The sequence below is a fragment of the Psammomys obesus genome, unplaced genomic scaffold, assembly GCF_907164565.1.
Source record: "Psammomys obesus unplaced genomic scaffold, mPsaObe1.curated_primary_1811, whole genome shotgun sequence".
In the NCBI taxonomy this organism is placed as follows: domain Eukaryota; kingdom Metazoa; phylum Chordata; class Mammalia; order Rodentia; family Muridae; genus Psammomys; species Psammomys obesus.
In genome coordinates, this window is record NW_026596214.1 from 482096 (window position 1) to 503240 (window position 21145).

The 21145-nt window shown below is 38.6% G+C and overlaps 1 protein-coding gene across 1 annotated transcript in view; it reads right to left on the bottom strand.

Annotated features, from left to right (window-relative positions):
* The window catches only part of Phka1 (phosphorylase kinase regulatory subunit alpha 1), a gene marked incomplete in the record, with an annotated part of 135532 nt that extends 114547 nt beyond the window's left edge, over nucleotides 1–20985 (bottom strand). Inside the window, 5 exon segments of the mRNA XM_055595737.1 lie at nucleotides 5552–5634; nucleotides 13457–13625; nucleotides 15900–15947; nucleotides 19005–19163; nucleotides 20586–20985. Coding sequence (XP_055451712.1) covers nucleotides 5552–5634; nucleotides 13457–13625; nucleotides 15900–15947; nucleotides 19005–19163; nucleotides 20586–20663 — 537 coding nt within the window.
* Nucleotides 20986–21145: the final 160 nt, after the last annotated feature.

Sequence of the window (21145 nt, forward strand, 5' to 3'; positions counted from 1 at the left end):
TCTTTCTCTGTGGCCTGGCATCTGACATTATCTTTAATGTGTTGACCAACACTTGTAAACTACATTCAACAATATATTATTATTATTATTATTATTATTATTAGTTTATGTATTTTACATTCGGAGGGTGGGTGCCCCCTACCTCCTTCAACAATATATTAAAAAGATCATTAACAATGACCAAGTTGAATTCATTCCAAGGATGCATATATGCTTCATGGTGTGTAATTTACTTAATTTAATATGTCACAGAAATAGACTCAAGGACACAGTCACATCATGATCTCAGCAGATACACAAGGAGGTTTTGACAAAGTTCAGCAAAAGCCCTAAACAATCCAGGACTAGAAGAAATATACTTAACATTATATGTATGTTCTAACTAGCCTGAGGCTTAGAGATGTTAGTAAAAGTGAAAAAGGAGAACTCTGCCATATGAATGACATCCACAGTTGACAGAGTAAATAGCCTACCTCCACACCTTCTCCCATTGGTCTTGATTTTTTTTTTTCTCTATACTGAACCTATAACGGTCACAGTTGGCTAAGAGTACACTTTAGCCTTTTGAGAAAAGAAGAAACCATTTCAGCCAAACCATTTCCAAAAGGCTGAATTGGAAGAAATGAGAAGAAAATCAAGGAAGCTAAAGTTGAATTTAGCAGTCCAGGAAAGATGTTACAGTTATTAGATGCCTTGATGTGTGCGGAAGTGATGAGTTTCCCATGTCTGGGAATATGCATTCCGTGCCCTGTGGGTCTGGCAGGTGGGCAGGATTTGTCTACTTCCCTGTGTTTGAAAACAGCAGTAAGATACTACCTGCAAACACAGCAGTGAAAATGACTTCTTCATCTTGTCGGTGGATGTCTTTGTATCACAGAATCAACTTTCCTTTTAAGCCTGGCACTAAAACAATTGGAAAAATAAACTCACATTTATCCCAGTAGTAATGTAGATACTCAACAGAATTAAGCATCTGCACATTCTCTTACTTAACACATCGTGTGCACTTATATGGGTGTCTTTGTACAGTTGAGAAGTTAACTTTTGTCATTTCTCCTGTAACGTCTGACAAACTTGATGATAAAATACACGGAGAAACGTTTTTTTAAAAAGCTGTATATGTCAGTCTCACAGCTAACTTTATACTTAGTACGGAAATATTTAAATTATTTCTAGTAAAATAAGAAATGCCCCAAGAAGAGCCATTTCCCCTTCTTATTTAACTATACTGCTTGAAATCTTAGTTGAAACAATAGAAAAGAGAAAAAAAATAATAGAGATACAAACAAAAGGGTCAAGGTCAAACTGTCCCTATTTTCAGACTGTATGATTCTATATGTAAGTGGCCCTAAAGCCTCCACCAGAAAACACTTTCAGCTGATAAAAATTTTTCAGCAAAGGTACGCTGTAAAAACCAGCATATGAAAAGTCAGTAGATTTATTTTTATCAGTAATACACAAAAACAATCCCATTCACAGTACCTTCAAAAAAAAAAAAAAAAAGACATAGGGACAAACCTCACCAAAGAAGTGAAAGACCTTCATAATAAAAAAAAAAAAAATTTAAACACTGAAGAACTGAAGAACTGGAAGAAGACACCAGACCATGGAAAGACTTTCCATGCTTCCTGGTTGACAGAATTAACATCATGAAAATGGCAAACTGCAGATTCAGTGTGGTCTGTATCAAAATTCCAGTGTTATTCTTCACATAACTAGAAAAAGTCCTAAAATTTATATGGAAGTACAAAGGACCCTGAAGGGTAAAGCAGAAGCAGCAAGGTGGAGGCGTCACCATACCCAATTTCAAGATTTCAAATTATAATAAATTACAATAAAAATATTATAATACTAAATACATATAAAAATTATAATAAAAACCATGGTTTTAAAAACCAACATGATACTGGCATAAAAAGAGACACACAGACCAATGGCTTAGAACGGAAGTAGAAATAATGCTGCACAGCTACAGCCACATGTTTTTTTTTTTTTTTTTTACAAAGATGATAAAGACATATACTAGAGAAAAGACAGCCAGGATGCAGGACAATCTAGGTGCCCACAAAGATAATAGAACTAGATCATTCCTCTACCCTGAACAAAACTAACTCAAATGGACCAAAACCTTCAATGTAAGACCTGAAACTCTGAAGCTTATAGGAAGTGACAGAGAAAGAATTCAAGATAAAGTCATAGGCAAAACATTCTAAAAATGTATCTAACATCTTAGAAAATAATCCCAAAGAACTGACTAAATGGAGTTACATAATGCTAAAAGGCTTCTGTAGAGCACAGAAAGTAAGTGAAGAGGCACTGTATTGTTGGAGTGATATTTTGTGTACTGTGTTAAGCTTATCTTTGTATTACTCTAACGCTGATTACAAGCTGAACTTTGCTACTGTCATTTTTATGATTCATGTCCTGCCTTAGTATTTTGTAAACTCTGTTCTCCACCCTCTTCTGATTGGTTAAATAAAGAGCCGACCGACCAATAGCTGAGGTAAGAGAGAGAAGACAGGGACTCTGGGAAGGAAGCTCAGGGTCATGAGTCACCAGCTGGACATGGAGTAGAAGCATGAACATCTTAGATACTAAGATGGACAGGTAACAGGCTATGTGGTGAGACACAGGCCAGGCCAATACAGTCAGGTTAAAATAGCTGAGGATCTTTGCATCTATAGTGCCATAAGATAATAATAAATATAAAAGGTTTCTGTGCCATTATTCAGCAACAAGAGGTATCAAAGAAAACCCTGTTTTACTTCATAGAACAGGAGAATATTTTAGCTATATATCTGACAGATAATTAACATTCAGAACATGTACAGAACTTAAAAACATTTTAATACTCCCAATCCAAACAATTCTATCAATAAGTTGAGTAATGAAATGAGCAAACAGCTCTCAAAAGACAAAGTACAATTACTAATAGATAAACGAAAAAATGTTCAACATTCTTAGCCATTAAGGAAATATAAATTAAAACTATACTGTACCCAAATGTGGTGTTCTAGTCCTGTAATGCCAGCACTTGGAAAGTTGCGGCAAGAAGATCATTATTAATTTTTCAAACTAGTCTGTGCTACATTGTGAGTTTCAGACCAGCCTATCTCAATGAAAAGTACAACAATAAAAACTACATTGAGAGCCAGGTGATGGTGGGAAGCAAATGCAGACGGATCTCTGAGTTCGAAGCCAGCCTGATCTACAGAGTGAGTTCTAAGTCAGCCAGCACTACACAGAGAAACCCTGCCTCAAAAAAACCAAACCAAACCAAGCCAAAAACTACACTGTGATTTTATCTCACTCAGAATGTCTATCATCATAAAAATAACTAACAACAAATATAGGGAAATATTACACACTGCTGGTGGACATTTAAATTAGTCCAGCATTATGAAAATATGAATGGAAGTTCCTTAAAAACTAAAAATAGATCTGCCACATGATCCAGCTATACCAGTTCTAGAAATATACCGAACAGAATCTAAATCAGCATAACACAGAAACCTGCACACACATATATACTACAGCCCTATTTGCAGAAGTTACAGAAGCAGACTGTATGTCCATCAAAAAAGAAATGGGTAAGGATACATATACATATGCATGGAGAAACAGACATTGTCAGAAATGATAAATCCAGCTTAAAAGTGTTATCTTTTAAAATAATACAACAGTTACAAATGAAAGAGAATGTTGACTGGGGATAAAGTTCAGTGACAGAGTGCTTGCCTACCATGTGTCCTGTGTTCAATCTTAGCACCAGAAAAACAAAAGAAGTGAAGTGTGTTGAATACAAGGGGATAGTAGTCAGTAACAAATGCAAACACAGTAAAAGCACAAGCAGAGATCAGAGTGTTTGTCCAGTCTTAGAGTGATTGCATTTATCCATTCCACAAGAGTAAAAAGTTTGTAACTTTATTGATGTATAACAGTATACATAAAACTGAATATATTTCAACTACAAAATATGATTCTTCTTAATTGAAAATGTTTATTACATTTGCATGTGTGTGCATGTGTGTTTGCGTGTACATAGCACAGGCACTATGTAATACTTAGAGGACAATATGAAGGAGTTGATTCTCTCCTTATACCATGGAGGTCCCAAGGACTGACCTCGGGATATCAGTCTCGGCCGAGAGCACCTTTAACCACTGAGCCACCTACCTGGTGCCACTGTGATTAATTAATTATATTTATGTGTGCGAAACTATCATCACAATAAAAGATATTTTCAAAAACTTTCAAAGTTTCCTCATGGCTTCCAAAATTCATATCTTCCTCTGTCCTCTTATGAATCACAAATCTGCTTCTTGTCATTAAAGACGTCTAGAATTTTGCTAGTGTGATCACACTCTAGGTTTGTGTGTGTACATATGTGTATATATACATAATACATACAAGCGTGTACCCATGTGTATGTGTGTATGTTCAGACACACACACACACACACACATTTTCAGAAAGGGTCTCCCTATGTCGTCCTGGATGGCTTGGACCTTGCTATATAGGCCAGGCTGGCCTCAAAACCATAAAGATCGACCTGCATCTGCCTCCCAAGTGCTGAGATTCAAGGCTTATACCACCATGCCCAGGCTTGTGTACATTTTCTAGGAGATTTCTTCAACTAACAAAATGCTTTTTAGATTTATTCATGTTCTTGCATGGGTCAATAGTTCATTTTTTATTGGTGAATAATATTGCCTTTCTTGGACATACTGCAATTTGTTTATCTCCTTTACCTGTTCACGTGCATTTGGATTATTTGAAGTTTGGGAGATTATGAAGGAAGTCTCAGTGAACAACAAAAACTTCCTATTAGATAAAGAAAAAACACATTTCTATAGTGTCTAACAACTTTTTATATATAAAATATTACAGATGATTATTTAATATGAATCTACTTCATATGGTAGTTTATAAGGGAGAAACCTTTTTGTATAGTAGATTCCAAAATCGATACAACAACAATAAACACATGAATACATTTTTATGTGCACCCGAATGGCCCATAACAACACTCAGTTATCATATTTCTTTTAAAGATTCCAATTAAGATAGGGCCATAATGGGTTGGGTATATATCTCAGTTGGTCTAGTACTTGCCTAGTACTTACAAGCACAGCATAAAACTGGTCATGGTGGCTTAATGCCTGTGACTCCAACATGCTCAGGAGGTAGAGGCAGAAGAATCAGAAGTTTAAGCTCATCTTCATGCAGTGAGTTCAGTACCAGCCTGGGCTAGAGATGTCCTAATAAAATACAGTAAATGAGAATAGTAATATAATAAAACAAGTACAATTTAATCTCAAATTGCCAAGTACACTTCATGAAGTATGGAGTTTAAAAGAAATGAAAGCATAGCATTTGGGCCTTCTTCAGCTCTGTAACACATCAATGACAGGAAAAGCAGTGGAATGAAGATCTTTGTAAAGAAACTGTAAGTGGTTTTGTCATGAGCCTTTTTGATTAGCTCATTATAAGGTTCAACATCAGAAGGAGAAATTGGTCTGTTTAGGTTCATTCTAAAATAAGTACTTACAGCCGTTTTATATGCAGCTTCAATGTAAAACACAAGGTTCTGTATAAAATTGACTTCATCTAGGCTGTGGATGATATGGAGTCCTGAGGGAAAAAGATAGAGTTGGTCGGTTCTCACTGAAGCGCCCCAGAAATGGAGGTGACTCAATACACTCAGCTCAAATCACCTTTACTTCACTTGACTTTACTTACCTGTCCAGCATTATTGGTTTTTATTTTTCTTCCTCCTAAATTTATAATCCTTTTTATTGAGATAGTTTATCATAGAACTCATTGATCCCAAGTATATAATATAATGGTTTTCACTGTATGTATGGTATATGTTCATTACCACAACCAATTTTGGGACATGTTCATCACCACAAACAGAAATTCCCTACTCAGTGGACATTCATGTCAATGGAAATGTATCATATGCAGTTTTTAAGTCAGTGTTCGTTCACTGAACACAATCTTTTGCAAGTCCCTTTGTGTTGTGGAATGCATCAGTACTTTGCTTATTGCAAAAGCATACTAAATTGTGTGAACACAGCATATTTTACTTATTCCACCATCAGGTGATAGACATTGGGTTGTTTCTACTTTTAACTATCATAAAGAATGCTGCTGTAAACATTCATGTACACCTTTAGGTGTGAAGACATGTTTCCATAGTCTCAAATATCTGCACACTTAGGAGAAACTGCTGGATCATAATGGCAGCTCGACATTTAAGCTTCTGAGGCTTTGCTACACTGCTCTCCAGAGTGGCTGTAACATTTTCACATTAAAATTTTCAGTTATATTTATTTTTGTGTGTGTATGCCATGGTACACACAAAGTCAGAGGACAACTGGAAGGTAGTGGGCTCTCTCCTTCCACCAGACTGGTACAGGGACTGCATTCAGGCTGTCAGGCTTAGTAGCAAGCACTTTTTACCTGCGGAGACGTCTCCCTTGTCCTCATTTTACATTTCTCAGAGTAGTGGACAAGGATTCCAATTTCTCCATATCTTCAGCAGCAGTTTTTAATCTGTCTTCTCGATTACTGCCATTCTAGTATGTCTGAAATGCTCCTTACAGCGATTCAGGTCAGCATTCCTCTAGTGACTGATGATGAGCAGCATCTTTTCATGTACTTTGTGGTTATTAATACATGCTCTTTACAAGAATCAGTTCATATCCTGTAGCCACTTCTTTTAATTGAGCATTTTTCAATGCATATGAGTGATTTGCCTGAATATATGTCTGTGTACCACATTCATGCTGTGTCTGTGGATTCCAAAGGTGTCAGATTGCCTGGAACTAGAGTTACAGACCATTGTGAGCTACCATGTGGATGCTATGAGTTGAACTCAAGTCTCCTGGAAGAGCAGCCAGTGCTATTAAACACTGAGCCATCTCTCTAACCTACTCTGATTGTTTTAAAGAAGGCTATTTTTTTTTCATTTTTCTCTTTTGTTATGAGACAGGGTCTCTCTGTGGTCTAAACTTGATATCCCCATGCCTTTGGCTTCCAACTATTATGTTTATAAGCATGTACCACCCCACCATATCTCACTTAATTATGCTGTTGATCTCCTAAATAATGACTTTGAGAGTTCTTTCTACTAGATACAAAGAGCTTATATATGATTTGCTAATATTTTCTTCTGTATCTATAGAAGACTTCACACACACGACACAAATACAAAACATACATGCATGCATACATACACTGAGAGAGGGGGATGTTTGTTTGTTTGTTTGTTTTAATGGGGTCTCACAGGTTAGCATTGAATTTGCTATTTAGTTGAAGATGACCTTCAACTCTGAATCCTCCAAACTCCACCTCCCAAGTGCTAGGCTTACAAGTGGGCATCATGCTATAATAGATCCTCTTTTACTTTCTTGACTGGGTCCTTGATGTTAATTTTGGTAAATTGCAATTATGATTTTTTTCTATAGATGTCTATATGTTTGGCATCATATGCAAGGGAACTTTCCCTCCTGTTCTTTTCTTGTTGTTGTTTCTTTGTTTTGCTTGGTTTTGATTATTGAGAAGAATCTCATGTATCCTAAAATGACCTTGCACTCACTATGTACCTGATCCTGGCTTTGAACTCTCAATCCTCTTGTCACCACTTCTTAAGTGCTAGGATTACAGGTGTGCATGCCTGCCTCTCCCCCGACCCTTCCCCCAGTCTCTCTCTCCCACTCTCTTTTCAACCTTTTCTCTCTTCCCCCTTTCTTTCTTAGCTAGGGCCTTGCTATGTATCCCAGGTAGCCTCTTATTCACAATCTCCCTGCCTCTGCCTCCTGAGTGCTGAGATACAGGTGTGTACCACTGCATATTTCTATTTTCTTGTTGCTTTTCCCCTACAGCTTTAATATAAAACTGGGTAGGTGTTACACAATATGTTGTGAGCGTGTTAGATCCTGTTATCTTCTTCTCTGGGAATTTTGTTTATTTAGACATTTGACTGAAGCACTTCAGTATAATCTATTCTAGCATAGCCTGCAGCCTCAATGGATATAGCCTTAGGGACATCCATTGTCACCTTAAGAAGACAATGTTGTTGTTGTTTTGGGGGAAAGGAGCTCATTAACTATCTCTTTCCAAGATCAGGTAAATATCTGCCTCTGTTAGTATCAAGCTAAGCCCCCACCACTGATTTCAACTTATTGCTCTATTGTTTTATAGAGTTCCCAAACACAAATTGTTCCATCATTTCAAACAGCTAACCTCAGACCCTTTCTGCAACCATCTTTGAGTCAATTCTTTGATACTTGTTCTAACACCTGGGAGAACTCTTAAGTTTGAATGTTAAAATTTCTAGCTAATCTTTCTTTTAATTTCTTCCTGTTACTGAACAATTAACTTCATCTTAATTATTTAGATGTGTTTTTAAAGAAACTTACTTTGATGTGTGTGTGTGTGTTGCCTGCATATATGGCTGGGCAGGCCAGAAGGGGGCATCAAATCCGCTGGAACTGGAGTTGCAGGCGATTGTGAGCCACCATGTAGATGATGAGAATCAAGCCCAGATCCCTAGGAAGAGCAGCCACTGCTCTTAACTGCTAAGCCACCGGTCCAGCCCTTCATCTTATGGAGAACCAAAATCTACGCTGAACTTTCTCAAACGTTCTCTGAAAAGTTAATTTTCTTAAGAAGAGCTAAGGAGCTTTGCTTTTACAGTCTATTTCTACTGTCCATTAAATTTTCTGTACCAGTGCCCTAGCACAGGTGGTGAGTATAGCGGCCCATTTATTTTGGAATGGCACTCCTGTTTTGCACAGTAAGTTCTCGTCAGGAGTCATAGCTAGTGATCTTCCCAGACTGCATATTCCAGTGTAGAGTGTTTGACTCCATCAAGAGGTAGATAATGCAGTAATCTCACTCTGCTGTGTCTGAGGTGGATTCTACTCCACAAGTGTCTAGCAGTATGGAGGATCCCAAAGCTCCACTTGCCTGGACTAGGGCTTCTGAAATACAGAGCTTGGGGTAATGATAAGTGATGCTAGCCTGTATTCTAAGGGAGATTCAGGAGCCTTACTCCAGAGCAGCAGTTCTCAAACTGTGGGTCATGACTGCAAAAACGATCGAAAACACAGATATTTGCATTGCAATTCATAACAGCAGCAAAATTGCAGTTATGAAGTAGCAATGAAAGTTGTTTTATGGTTGGAGGTCACCACAACGCAAGGAACTGTGCTAAAGGGTTGCAGCATTTGGAAGGCTGAGAAGCACTGAACTAGAGCTTAGGAGAGAGGAAGCCTGTTTTCTGACTATATCCCCCTCAAATTGGAGTGCTCCTATTGTCCTGAGTTTGGATAGGAGAGGGTTAAGCTGAGACCAGCTACCACAGAACCTCACTGCTCTCAATAATTAGATTGTTTTGGAGTGCTTCTCCACTTACCATTTATCAATTTGTGCAAATTATAAAGGCTTCAAAAGGTTGGATGTTCTTAAATTTTTAGCATTTTTGGCTGTTTTCCTGGAGACAATCAAGCTCTTCATGCTACCATTCTGTAAGCTACAATCAATTTCTCTCTAAATCGATCTTTACTAAGTATTCAAAAACACTTAAGGTATTGATAATTCTCTATGAAGATCTTCATATTCTTTTCACCAGTTTTATATAACAATGTTCCTTTTAAATTTCAATCTAAATGCATTGTAAAAATTAATATTATTTCTTATTAAAGTATTTCACTAGCCTCTTTACTAGTTTTGCATCTTAATTTTTCTTCCTCATTTAATTTATCTCCCCTATTTTCCTGCTACAAAAACAAACCACCTTAAAGTTCCTTGATTATTTATACCAAATGGCTCTTTACTGATGGCAGACTAGAATTCCAAACTATTTAGGATGGTATACAAGTCCTCAAACAGCTAAACCTAACATTCTATCTAGACATCCAGCCTTACTTTGATGACCAATGCCTTTCAAACTTCTGTATATTTATTATTATTCCCTTCCCTTTCTGAATTGCAATTTTTGACTCATTTGTATTTATTTCTCAAAGTATTCATGCTTATTTCTCAAAGACTTAACCAAATAATACCCACTTTATTATAAGCACTATCAAGGGCAGCTGATTGAATTGAAAAGTAATTAAGTTAGGAATCAATAAACATTTGTTTAACGAATATGTCTTATGTAGCTATTTTTAATGTATCTCTACTTCCATCTTGGAAAATCACATTTAAAAACTACCATGGATATTTAGTCAGTGCCTGCTTTGTTAAAAAAGAAAAAGTAAAACAAACAAACAAAGCTGGGCAGTGGTGGTTCCCATCTTTAATTACAACACTCAGTAGGCAGAGGCAGCAGTGAATCTCTGAGTTTGAGGCCAGCCTAGTCTACAGACCGAGTTCCAGGACAGCTAAGACTACACAGAGAAACCCTGTCTCAAAGGGAATTCAAACATTTAAAAATTAAAAATAAAAAACACCTTCCAGAGTTGGAACAAATATATTATTCAAAATGAAATTATAACTACCATTCTATTTAAAGAAATAAAACAAAATTATATTTATTTTGGAAGGAATTTCTCCTCCAAAAGGGAGACTAATTGGATATTTTGCAGAAAGGTTATTCATATTTTAGGCTGTGTTCTAGAATTAAAAAATAGAGTTTATTGTGGAGCATGTGGACTGTTTTACTGAGGAAACTGGCACGGAGCTAGAGTGATGTTGAGTCATGTCCAAGTCCGAAATATCCCAGTCTTGAGACCCGCAGGCGTAAGGATCATTCCCTCCCAGTCTATGCCTTCATGCCCTGGCTCATATAGTCCTGTGGCGCCCAACCCCAGAATTCTCAAGGTAGTCACATAACCTAGCACCTGTAATTTCTGTCTAGATAAATAGAGGATTTCCACCATCTCAGCCCCAGGCAATGATATGCACCCACTCTAAAAATCCCTTTCCACTCCCCAAGGTTCATATAGTTATTGTTCACCCCGAATAAAACGTACAAGCAGTTTCAGTGAATATCGTCTAAGAGCTGCTGTTTCACTGGGAGCCCTAAGAGAGCCTTCTCCCTGCCTCCGAACTCCTAGCCAGACTGGGATCCTGCAGACCCTACCCATTCCAGCTCTGTTCCATCCTTCCCAGCCTGTGTGCAGTGGTACCTGGAAGTCCCAGGGACGAAGTAGAGTGAAGTGGATCAACAACCACAGTTGTTCTTTCATAAGATTCCCTGCACTCTGCCCAAAGTTTAGCTATGCATCTCAGCATATGCTTTGATATTCTGCTGGGTGGAGTATTTCAGAGGCCCTCTGTGATAGGCTCCTGTCCTGTTCCGTTTTCTCCTTCTTCTGATGTCCATCCCGTTTGTCTTTCTGAATGAGGATTGGTCATCTTACCCATGGTCCTCCTTCTTGATTAGCTTCCTTAGATGTACAGATTTTAGTATGTTTATCCTATATTATATGTCTAATATCCACTTATAAGTGAGTATATACCATGTGTGTCTCTCTGCTTCAGGGATACCTCACTCACAATGATCTTTTCTAGATCCCACCATTTGCCTGCAAATTTCATAATTTCTTTGTTTTTAATTGTTGAGTAGTATTCCATTGTGTAAATGTACCAAAATTTCTGTATCCATTCCTCAACTGAGGGACATCTGGGTTGTTTCCTGCTTTTGGCTATTACAAATAAAGCCACTACGAACATGGTTGATCAAATGTCCTTGTTGTATAGTTGAGCACCTTTTGGATATGTGCCTAGGAGTGAAATGAACAGGAGCTCCACAAGGGGAGCAAAACAACCAAAAAATCTGGGCACGGGGGTCTTTTCTGAGATTGATACTCCAAACAAGGACCAAGCATGGAAATAACTTAGAACCCTTGCATGGAAGAAACCCAAGGCAGCTCAGTATCCAAGAGGGTTCCCCAATAATAGGACCAGGGACCATCTCTGACATGAACATGGGCTGGCTCTTTGATCACCTCCACCGGATGGGGGAGCAGCCTTACCAGTCCACAGAGGAAGACAAAGAAGCCAGTCCTGATGAAACCTGATAGACTATGGTCAGATGGAAGGGGAGGAAGACGTCCCCTATCATTGGACTGGGGGAGGAAAAGGGACAGAGGGTGGGATTCGGAGGGGAGGGGAAGGAGGCTACAGCTGGGATACAGCGTGAATAAACTGTGACTAATAATTAAATTAAATTAAAATAAAGAACCACAGTTTATCACTAAACATTTATTTGAAAAAGAAAAAAAAGAGTATTCTGAAGAAATTCCCTCTTTGGATGCCTTTAGTGTCAAGGAATTCTGGCCGAGACTGTTTAGTGAGACCCTCTCTCAAAAAGAGAATAGAATTTCAGCTTAGTGGTAGAGTTTTTGTGTAACATACATGATTCCCTGTGCTGAAACCCCAGCACCACAGAAAAACATGGTATTGTGAATACATTAACTTACTCTAAATGACCTAAAAATGTTATTAAGTTTAAAAATTCCATAGAATAGGGTTGTTTATATTTCCAGTCTTATATCTATAAAGGTAATTATGCTGTTGTTGTTTCTTTTGAGACAGGATCTCACTATGTACCTTTGACTGGCCTAGAAGTTGCTATTTTAACCATGGCTGGCCTGGAACTAGTAACAGCCCTCCTATATCTGCTTCCCAAGTGCTAGGATACAGACAGTTGTGAGCTACCATATTTCTTTTAATTTTCTTATATATATCATGAATCTGAAGATAATCGTGAAACTACTTACAGAGAATATTGTTTCATAAGAAAACGTACACTTTTAGGTTCAGATCATATTCATAGAGAGCATATAAAGTGGGTAATTTTATAGCTACCTGAAGCATAGGCTTATTGGTGTATAGTGTGAAAATAAGAAAGTTCCCTCACCCTTTGTATCTCCCGGCATCTGAGAATTAGTAAATAATAAAAATGCCTGTCTAAAGAACTAGCCCAGATTTCCAGGTTCCCATTTTAAAAGAGTAATAGCACTGCAAATTTGTTTCTCAATACAATAAGATATTGCTTATTGCTCATAAAGGTTGTCTAACTGTACAAAACAGATTTATTTTCTTTTCTTTTTTAAAATATATGCAGATTTTATTCATCAAATGGCAAATAAACCATTTGGCAATACTTTTCCTTGTTTCAGAATCTGTTTTAATTCATAACTCTAGGATCATTCTGACATATAAATGCTACATTCTGATTCTTTTTTTTTGATATTTCACATATTTTTTTAATTTTATTTTTTCTTATCAGTTACATTTTATTAACTCTGTATCCCAGCCATGTCCCGCTCCCTCATTCCCTCCCAATCCCACCCTCCTTCCCTCTTCTAATGGGCTTCTTTGAGCACTATAAACAGATATTTTACTTTCTGGCCAACACCAACAGAGAAGCCAGACAAACTAGAGTAGATGCTCCAAACCTAGGGACAAACAGTCATTCTCTCCTTGAACTCACCTGAGGCAGTCATTTGTGCTAGGAAGAGCAGGTACACAGAAGTAGCATCCAGCTGCAGGTGTCCCCACTCGTCATCACGCACTATGGTGGCACAAGTTTTGGTGTTGTACTTGGCATGCAGGCTATCTTTAGTACTCTGACTATACTTGAAGGACTCTACTTTATCCACCTGAAAACAAAACAGCATAAGGAGCCAGTCAGAAAGATCAACCCGCCTGTCATACGTCTGTAGCGCTATGACATACATCACTGCACTCTGCCTTCAGGCAATTGTGAATATTTGGAATATGTTGTTACCTGTATTTTTTTCCTACACTGAGGAAATCTGTCATTTTTAATAAAAAAAAAACAAATGGCCAAAGACAGCTATTTCCTGTTCATTATATACTTTTCAAATGGTTACTTTGCCATATTGTAGAGAAACTGGAAGTTCAAGTGTATAAGAAGAGTTATTAAAATAACTCATTGCTACACATTTGTTCCTGAGATTAAAGGAGGAATCTGAAGATAAATTGCAAGACAAAGATATTCTTTATTTATTTATTTGTGTGTGTGTGTGTGTGTCTGTGTGTGTGTGTGTGTGTGTGTCTTTGTGTACATAGGGCACCCTCAGAGGCCAGAAGAGGGCATCAGATTCCTTGGAGCTGAAGTTACAGACAGTTAGCTGTAAGCCTCCCAAGCCCAACATGGGTGTTAGGAACCAAACTCAGATCTTCTGTAAGAATAATATATGCTCTTAAACGTGGAAACATCTCCCTAACCCCAAGGGGATGAAATTTGAAGATGCCATGAAAAGAGTTACTGAGAACTGTACAGAGTTACAGAGAAGTAGTATTATAGAAAGCTAAATTTACAGATTAGAAGAGAATCATTGGGATCGGGGATATAGCTTAGTGGTTATGTATCCTGAAGTTGCATAAGGCTCTGGGACCAGTCCTAACACACACATACGGACAAAAGAACTCCTGACCTTGGGTAAATGGCAACTGACCTGACCTCATCCCTGAAATGCAAATGTGATCATTTATGTCTCAGATGTATGATAATACCAGCACATCTTAAACATGGTTCAGAAAATTTATAACTATACCTATTTGATAAGACAGAAAATATGAAAATATAAAATACAAATGAGGTATAAAGAGAAAAATGATATATGTGAGACTAGTAAAGAGATACATACAATATGCAACTGTATATACATTTAAAAATCATTTGTAGACAAGATCTAATTAAGTCAGATTCAGTATGTATGTGTTTTAAGATCCCAGAATAAAGGTTTCTGAGGAAAATACTTTTGTGTGGGGAAAACGTCATGAACTTAAAAAAGCTAAATGGCAATGGTAAAAATATTTGCAATGTATGTGACAAATGATTATATTCATAATACACAGGAACTCAGTAGGCAAAACAGAAACCTGCAAAGAAAAGAGGCAACGCTATACCAGGTAATTCACCAGTAAGGGACTGCAGACTTTCAATTCACATTTAAAAGGATGTTCAGCTATGCTCAAGGTCAGAGAATGCCAATCACTTCAATTTCAAGATTCCTTATCCCCAGTCCTAAAATTGAAAAATACTTTAAAAGAGCCAGGTGCTGTGGTTCAGACCTGTAATCCCAGCAGTCCAAGAGGCAGAGACAGGAGGATCTCTGTGAGTTCAAGGCCTGGTCTACAGAGCAAGTCCGGGACAGCCCAGGTACATAGGGAAACCACGTCTCAAAAAACAACCAACCAACCAAACAAACAAAAATATTTTTCTACCTACATTTTATATCAAAACTCATTTGGTGAAAACTTTGAATTCAAATCAACATAGCGTTATTTATAGGTTTTATTCCATTGAATGCAAAAGAAATGATTCCCTATGATTTTTTCTGTCCACTGAAGACATGAGGAATTATATGATAATGGGGACTGTGCTATATTTTTAAAAATCTGAAAATTTATTAGTTCTAGAACTGATCTGGATCTAAGCACTTCAGATGAGGCTTCTTTTAGACCTGTATCATGCTTTATCTAGGACACATAATTGCAAACAGTTTAATGGTTTTTTTTATGAAAAAGTATTTGTTTTTTTTTAATAAGTCTTTTGTTTTATGTATATGAGTGTTCTGTCTGCACTTACATCTGCCAGAGGAGGGAATTAGCTCATATTGTAGATGGTTGTGAAACACCACGTGGCCTCCCGGGAATTGAACTCATGACCTTTAGGAATAGCAGACAGTTCTCTTAACCACTGAGCCATCTCTCCAGCCCCGAAAAAGTATTTGTAAAGGAAGGAAAAAGACTGGAAGGAAATCATTCCAGCTATAACAGGGTGGTGAGTCTGTGTGACATTCCCACACTTCTAAATTTAGAGTGTACTATTTGTGATTCTGGATAAAAGGCTACAAGCATTATTAAAATGTTACGTCTTTTAGAAGCTGTTGCCAGTGCCGTACCTGTCTCATCATGCAGTGCAGCAGTCCCCTCATTAACTTCACTACACTCTGCAGAAACAAACGGAAACGAGACTTAAACATACTGAGATACAAGAACACTTACTCAGCAGTTTCGGTTGGTACATGACCTTTTGAGAACAAGTAACCTTATCCCGGGTTCTATTTACATGGCACTTACTTTATAGGTACACACAACAGACTGCAGCTAAAAGTTGAATCAAGAGCTATAGTCATGATTCCTTGGATTTAAATAATAGTATAGGCTTTCTTTTTGCAGGCAGTTCTAGCTAAAAACAAACCAGCCATCAAATAGGAGAGAATCCACCTAAAGAACAGGAGCAAGTCAGCTTCCAAGGCTCTAAGGATCCTACAGCCTGACAGCCTCCACACATGCTTCTATTTAAAATTTCCTTTTAGTGTTAAAGATTCGTCTTTCACTTTACATGTACGAGTGATTTGATTATGTGCACATCACACGCATGCCTGGCGTGGGTCGTGAGTGTGTTTCAGAACAACACAGCGTGGCACAGTTTCTCCAGTTCTCTACAAAGATTTCTGTTTCAAGGTGTAGAAGAGCTCAAATCAGCCTCATGTTCCACAGATCATACCTTGAAATTTTTCCAAATAATACCTTGAGGGTGACCATGAAGAGAAACACTTGCTACGACTTGGGAGAGCATTGTGCTTGGCTTTACTTGGAAAGGTGGGTTTTCAGGCACACAAAGTCTGCTGAACCACAGGACACACAGAGAAGACTAGTGAGCAGACAAATAAAAACGGGAGTTTGGATCTCAACTGCGATCAGAGTTGAAGAGAGCTGGCAATCATTCTCATAAAGGTAATAGAAAAGGCATAAAAAAAGAGGAGAGATGATACAAAGAGAATAAACTGAGAAAGATCCAGAAGTGGAGGCTGCCAAAGAGAGATCTCGATTTGCCTGAGTGTTTTTTTTTTTTAAGAGACTTTATCTATATGCTCAAGAAAGGGGACATCTGTAAAAGTATATTTGTGCATAACTGTTTCCAACATAAAATAAGGAAGTTACTTAAATCCATTTCTTATTTCCATCCACATTTCTCGTCTATTCTCTGATTTTATGAGAGAGAAGCCAAAATGAGAGTTGGAAGAAATGACATAAATGACTGACAATGATTTGGGGAAAATCCACACAGTAATGGCAAGTTGGCAGCAGGTAGAAATTTAGTCTGTGGATGTATTGGATTTATTTTATGTTCATTTACTAGTCATAGATCAGTTGTTATCTAGACACATTATTAGATCTGTCTATATTGAAATCACCTAGGTAACTAAAAAATACTAATGATCATGGATGTAATTTCCAGATTCTAATTTAATTAAAGAACACTCCAGTAAGAATATCTCTGAAAAGTGTTCCAAGTACCCAATGTACAGCCAGAGCTGAGAATTACTCATCTGAGTCAGGGACAAATCCAGCCCATCACTGTGTTTGTAAATAAAGTTTTATTGGAACATTACCGTGCTAGTGTTTTAAATATTATCTCTGGTTCTTTTCTGCTATACCTACAGAATTGAGTAATTAAAAACAAGTGACATATACACCAAAGACATTCACTCTCTGATCATTTACAAAGATGGGCGGGTTTTTAATCCCCAGTCTAGATTAATGCTGAGTTGTTTTTTTTTTTTTAACATAAGACCTGATAATCAAATTTTTTGGATTCACAAAACAAATCCATATAAAGTTTAGAACTCCCATAGGAACTTTTGTTTCTGAAACTGTTTCTAATTTTCATAAGGTTCTGAAACATTCCAAAGTTACAAATATGGTGATATAAAAACATTTCTCAGAACAGGCCACTAAAATTTTAGAGCTGGCAATTCACTTTTTTCCTCATTTTTCCACTTAGGTCAAATAAGGAAAGACACCAACTCTGCAGAATGATGGGATAACAGATTTATACTAATAATATTTAAAATTTTGATAAAATTATATCAGGCACGTCATTAACGTACCGATATTAATTTATAGCAAATCAAAACAAGGAACAAACTATTGAGATCAAAATAACACACAATCCAGAGTAGCATATAGGACTAGGGGGGTTTAAAAATTTACTCCCTATGTTTTCCAGTTTTCTCGTATGGCATTATTTCTATAAAAGCCTGTACTTCCTCAGCCAGAACAAAAACTGCAGCAATGTTTTGCCTCTCTCAGTAATGGCTTGAAAGAATTCCAAATGCCTGCTGCTGCTGAAGATAACACTGCAAGGCTTGTCCGACTGCCAGGAACTACAACTTCTGAATATATTGCTGCTGTTAAAAACAACCACATCCCAATATCCTGATTTATAGATCATAGCTGCAGCTCTTATTTCCTAAGTTCAAGGGAGATGACAGGCGAAAGCAGCTGGTGTGGTAAGGCTCCTTCTCGCTAACAGAAGAGGATCTACATATACTTAAAACTAACGGCAGAGCACTTTATCATTAAAGGTATTGTGAAATCCAAAAGATGCCAAATGATTGCCTTTTAGACACATCAGAGGATGTATTCCCTCTGTGTTCAGAAGTTCTATAAAGGATGCTAATTTATTGAGGGGAAGGTGCCTTAAACGTTGGCCTAAAGTCACCTGCTGACTCTGACCTCACTTTGTCCTCAGGCAGGCAATGGGCTCAGTACTGGTCACAGCCATGACGATCAGCAAAGTCATTATTTTTGTCTAACAAGGAAAGCCTGTTTGTTGATGTGTGTCAGTGCCACTCACACAGATACAATTATTTTCAAAAATAAGTAAAACACTGCATATGTGCTCCCAAATATCCTTCCCAGTGAAAATAAGGCGGGGGGACCTGAAAATACTCTTAGAGGATTTACTAATTTTAGGAAATACATCAAGGTAGATTTTCAAAAGTAATCAACATACTGAACCCTTTTCCTTGAACCAGCTGGTTTCAAGTTTCCACTGCAATAACCAAACCAAACCAAAACCACTTCAGTTACAGTACAGGAAATATTTTACAGAATGCAATTCCAGCAAGGTGGTATAGGACCATATTTCCTCCAACTCCTGACCCCCTACTACAGGTGCACATAGTAACACGTCTCTACATAATTGTTTTGATTACCTGCTCCAGTTCATAGGCCTTTGCCTTGTCCTCATCACGGTCCGCATTCTTCCGATATGCCATGCCCAAACCCCACACAGCCAGGATGCTGTACACATTATCTCGGACCCAGGCATCTTTCTGATCATAGCTCGCCGGAAGCAAGCCTGTCACTGGATTCTACAACAACAATCAAGAAGACAGGCAGCCAACCTAAGAGTGTTAAAGTAAACAGAATCCAGGGAATACTTCCCAATCTTGAGTTTTAGAACCCTCTTCTCTTTTGACCAGTTGCAGGCAGATATCATCCCCCAGCTTTACCGAGTTCTACTTGAAAGTAAAAACTGTACATATTTACAGTGTGAAAAATGATGATTTGACACACATACATGAATGTACTGTGACATGAACAGCATATTCAAGTCAATCACCTCAATTTGATATGGTGGTGGAACTTACTCAGCAAGTTTTGGGTACACAAAAAAGTATTGTGGACTAGTCAGTGTGCTGCTGTTTCTAATCAGCATTGCAGAACATACTCATATTTTCACAGGAAATTTGTTCTCTCTCCACATGAATAAGGAAAGAGCTGGCTGAAAGTTTACAGGTCCAAAATGTAGGTATTACTAAAATAATTAATTAATAATAATAAATCATTAAGGTAGTAGCAACTGTATTACCAAGGCTACTGCTAAGTGCTGATTTACAGAAAAATGTAATGTTTTATTTAAATTCAACTACCAATGAAAAACCTGAAGGAAAATATATTTAGAAAAAAAAAAATATATATATATATAGTGCCTTATGCTTATAATTCCCCCACTGGAGAGTCTAAAGCAGGAAGACTGATTCTATTTCAAGGTCAGCAGCCTTGACTACAGTGAGTTTCAAGCCATCATAGGCTACAAAGACTTGGTTTCAAAAACAAACCAACAACCCCCAAAGGAATATATAATCCAGGTGCAGTGGTACATACCTGTAATCCCAGCACTGGGGAGATGAAGCAGGAGGATGGTGAGTTTGAAGTCAGCCTGGACTACATGGTGAAATCCAAATATTCAAACAAAGAAACAAAACTAAAACAACTAGGAAACAAACCAAAAAACCCACTAGCTTGTGGTCTGTTATGCAAATGCGGAAGGCTGTGGCTGAAGGATTCCTAAATTCAAGGCCAGCCTAGACCACTGAGCCAAACAATGAAAGAATACACGAAGATACAAAGAAAACTACCTTCACAATAGTATAAGGTCTCTTAGGATGGCTAAATATTGGCCTGCATCTTGGGGGGGTAAGGGTTATCAAGGGGATAACAAGTGTTATCGCCCCTTGCAACTCTGCTCCTGGAACCCAGCTGTAGCTGGGGATGGGGGCGGGGGGGGGGGCGGCGGTTACTTCTGAGCTCAGAAACTATCTGGAATGACTGAAGAGGGGTTGGGGGTGGGGAGGGGTTGTGGCTTTTCATGCCACAGTTTGGTTCTACTCGAGGTTCAGCACATAACTTTCCTTCGGGACCTCTTAGGGCCTCCCCAGAGGCAAAAGCATTCCAGGGTTCACCCAGGGTCAGTGTCCAGCTGCTCACACTTCAGCCTTGCCTACACTTACCTGATGGCACAAGATGGTCTGATGCACCAGCCTAGCGTAGCCGTCCAGGCGGACTCCCGAGTTACTCCTGCTCCTCATCACGCCCAGTCCCTAACCCCTCAATCCACACTGGGGAAGCTTGGGCGCCAGGCCTGCTGAAACCTCCTAAAGTGCTCCTTCACTCCCGTGGCCAACGGTTCCTGCACAGCACCCAGCTCTGGCGGCCTCAGAGTCCACCTCAGGCCGCGGCTCCGCCACCTGCGGTCAAGGCTTCAGCCTGCAAAGCTCCCGTCTCCCCTCGATCTCCAGTGGCCCGCCGCCGGGTGCCTCATCGGCATCCTCTGCTCTACTGAGGGAGATCGCAGCAGCGGCCAGGAGCCTCCAGGCTGGCAAATGCAGAGGATCAGCGGCCCTGGCGCCACCTCCCCAGGCGCGCGCGGGGGGCGGGGCGTGGGTCCTGCAGCTGCGCGCTGCACCCACGGGCTCGCCACCCTCCGCCCAAAATGTGTTGCCGTAGGCAATGTACTCTCTCTCCTGGGGTTATTTTCGAAACATTACAAGTGACTATTTTAATTTTGCAC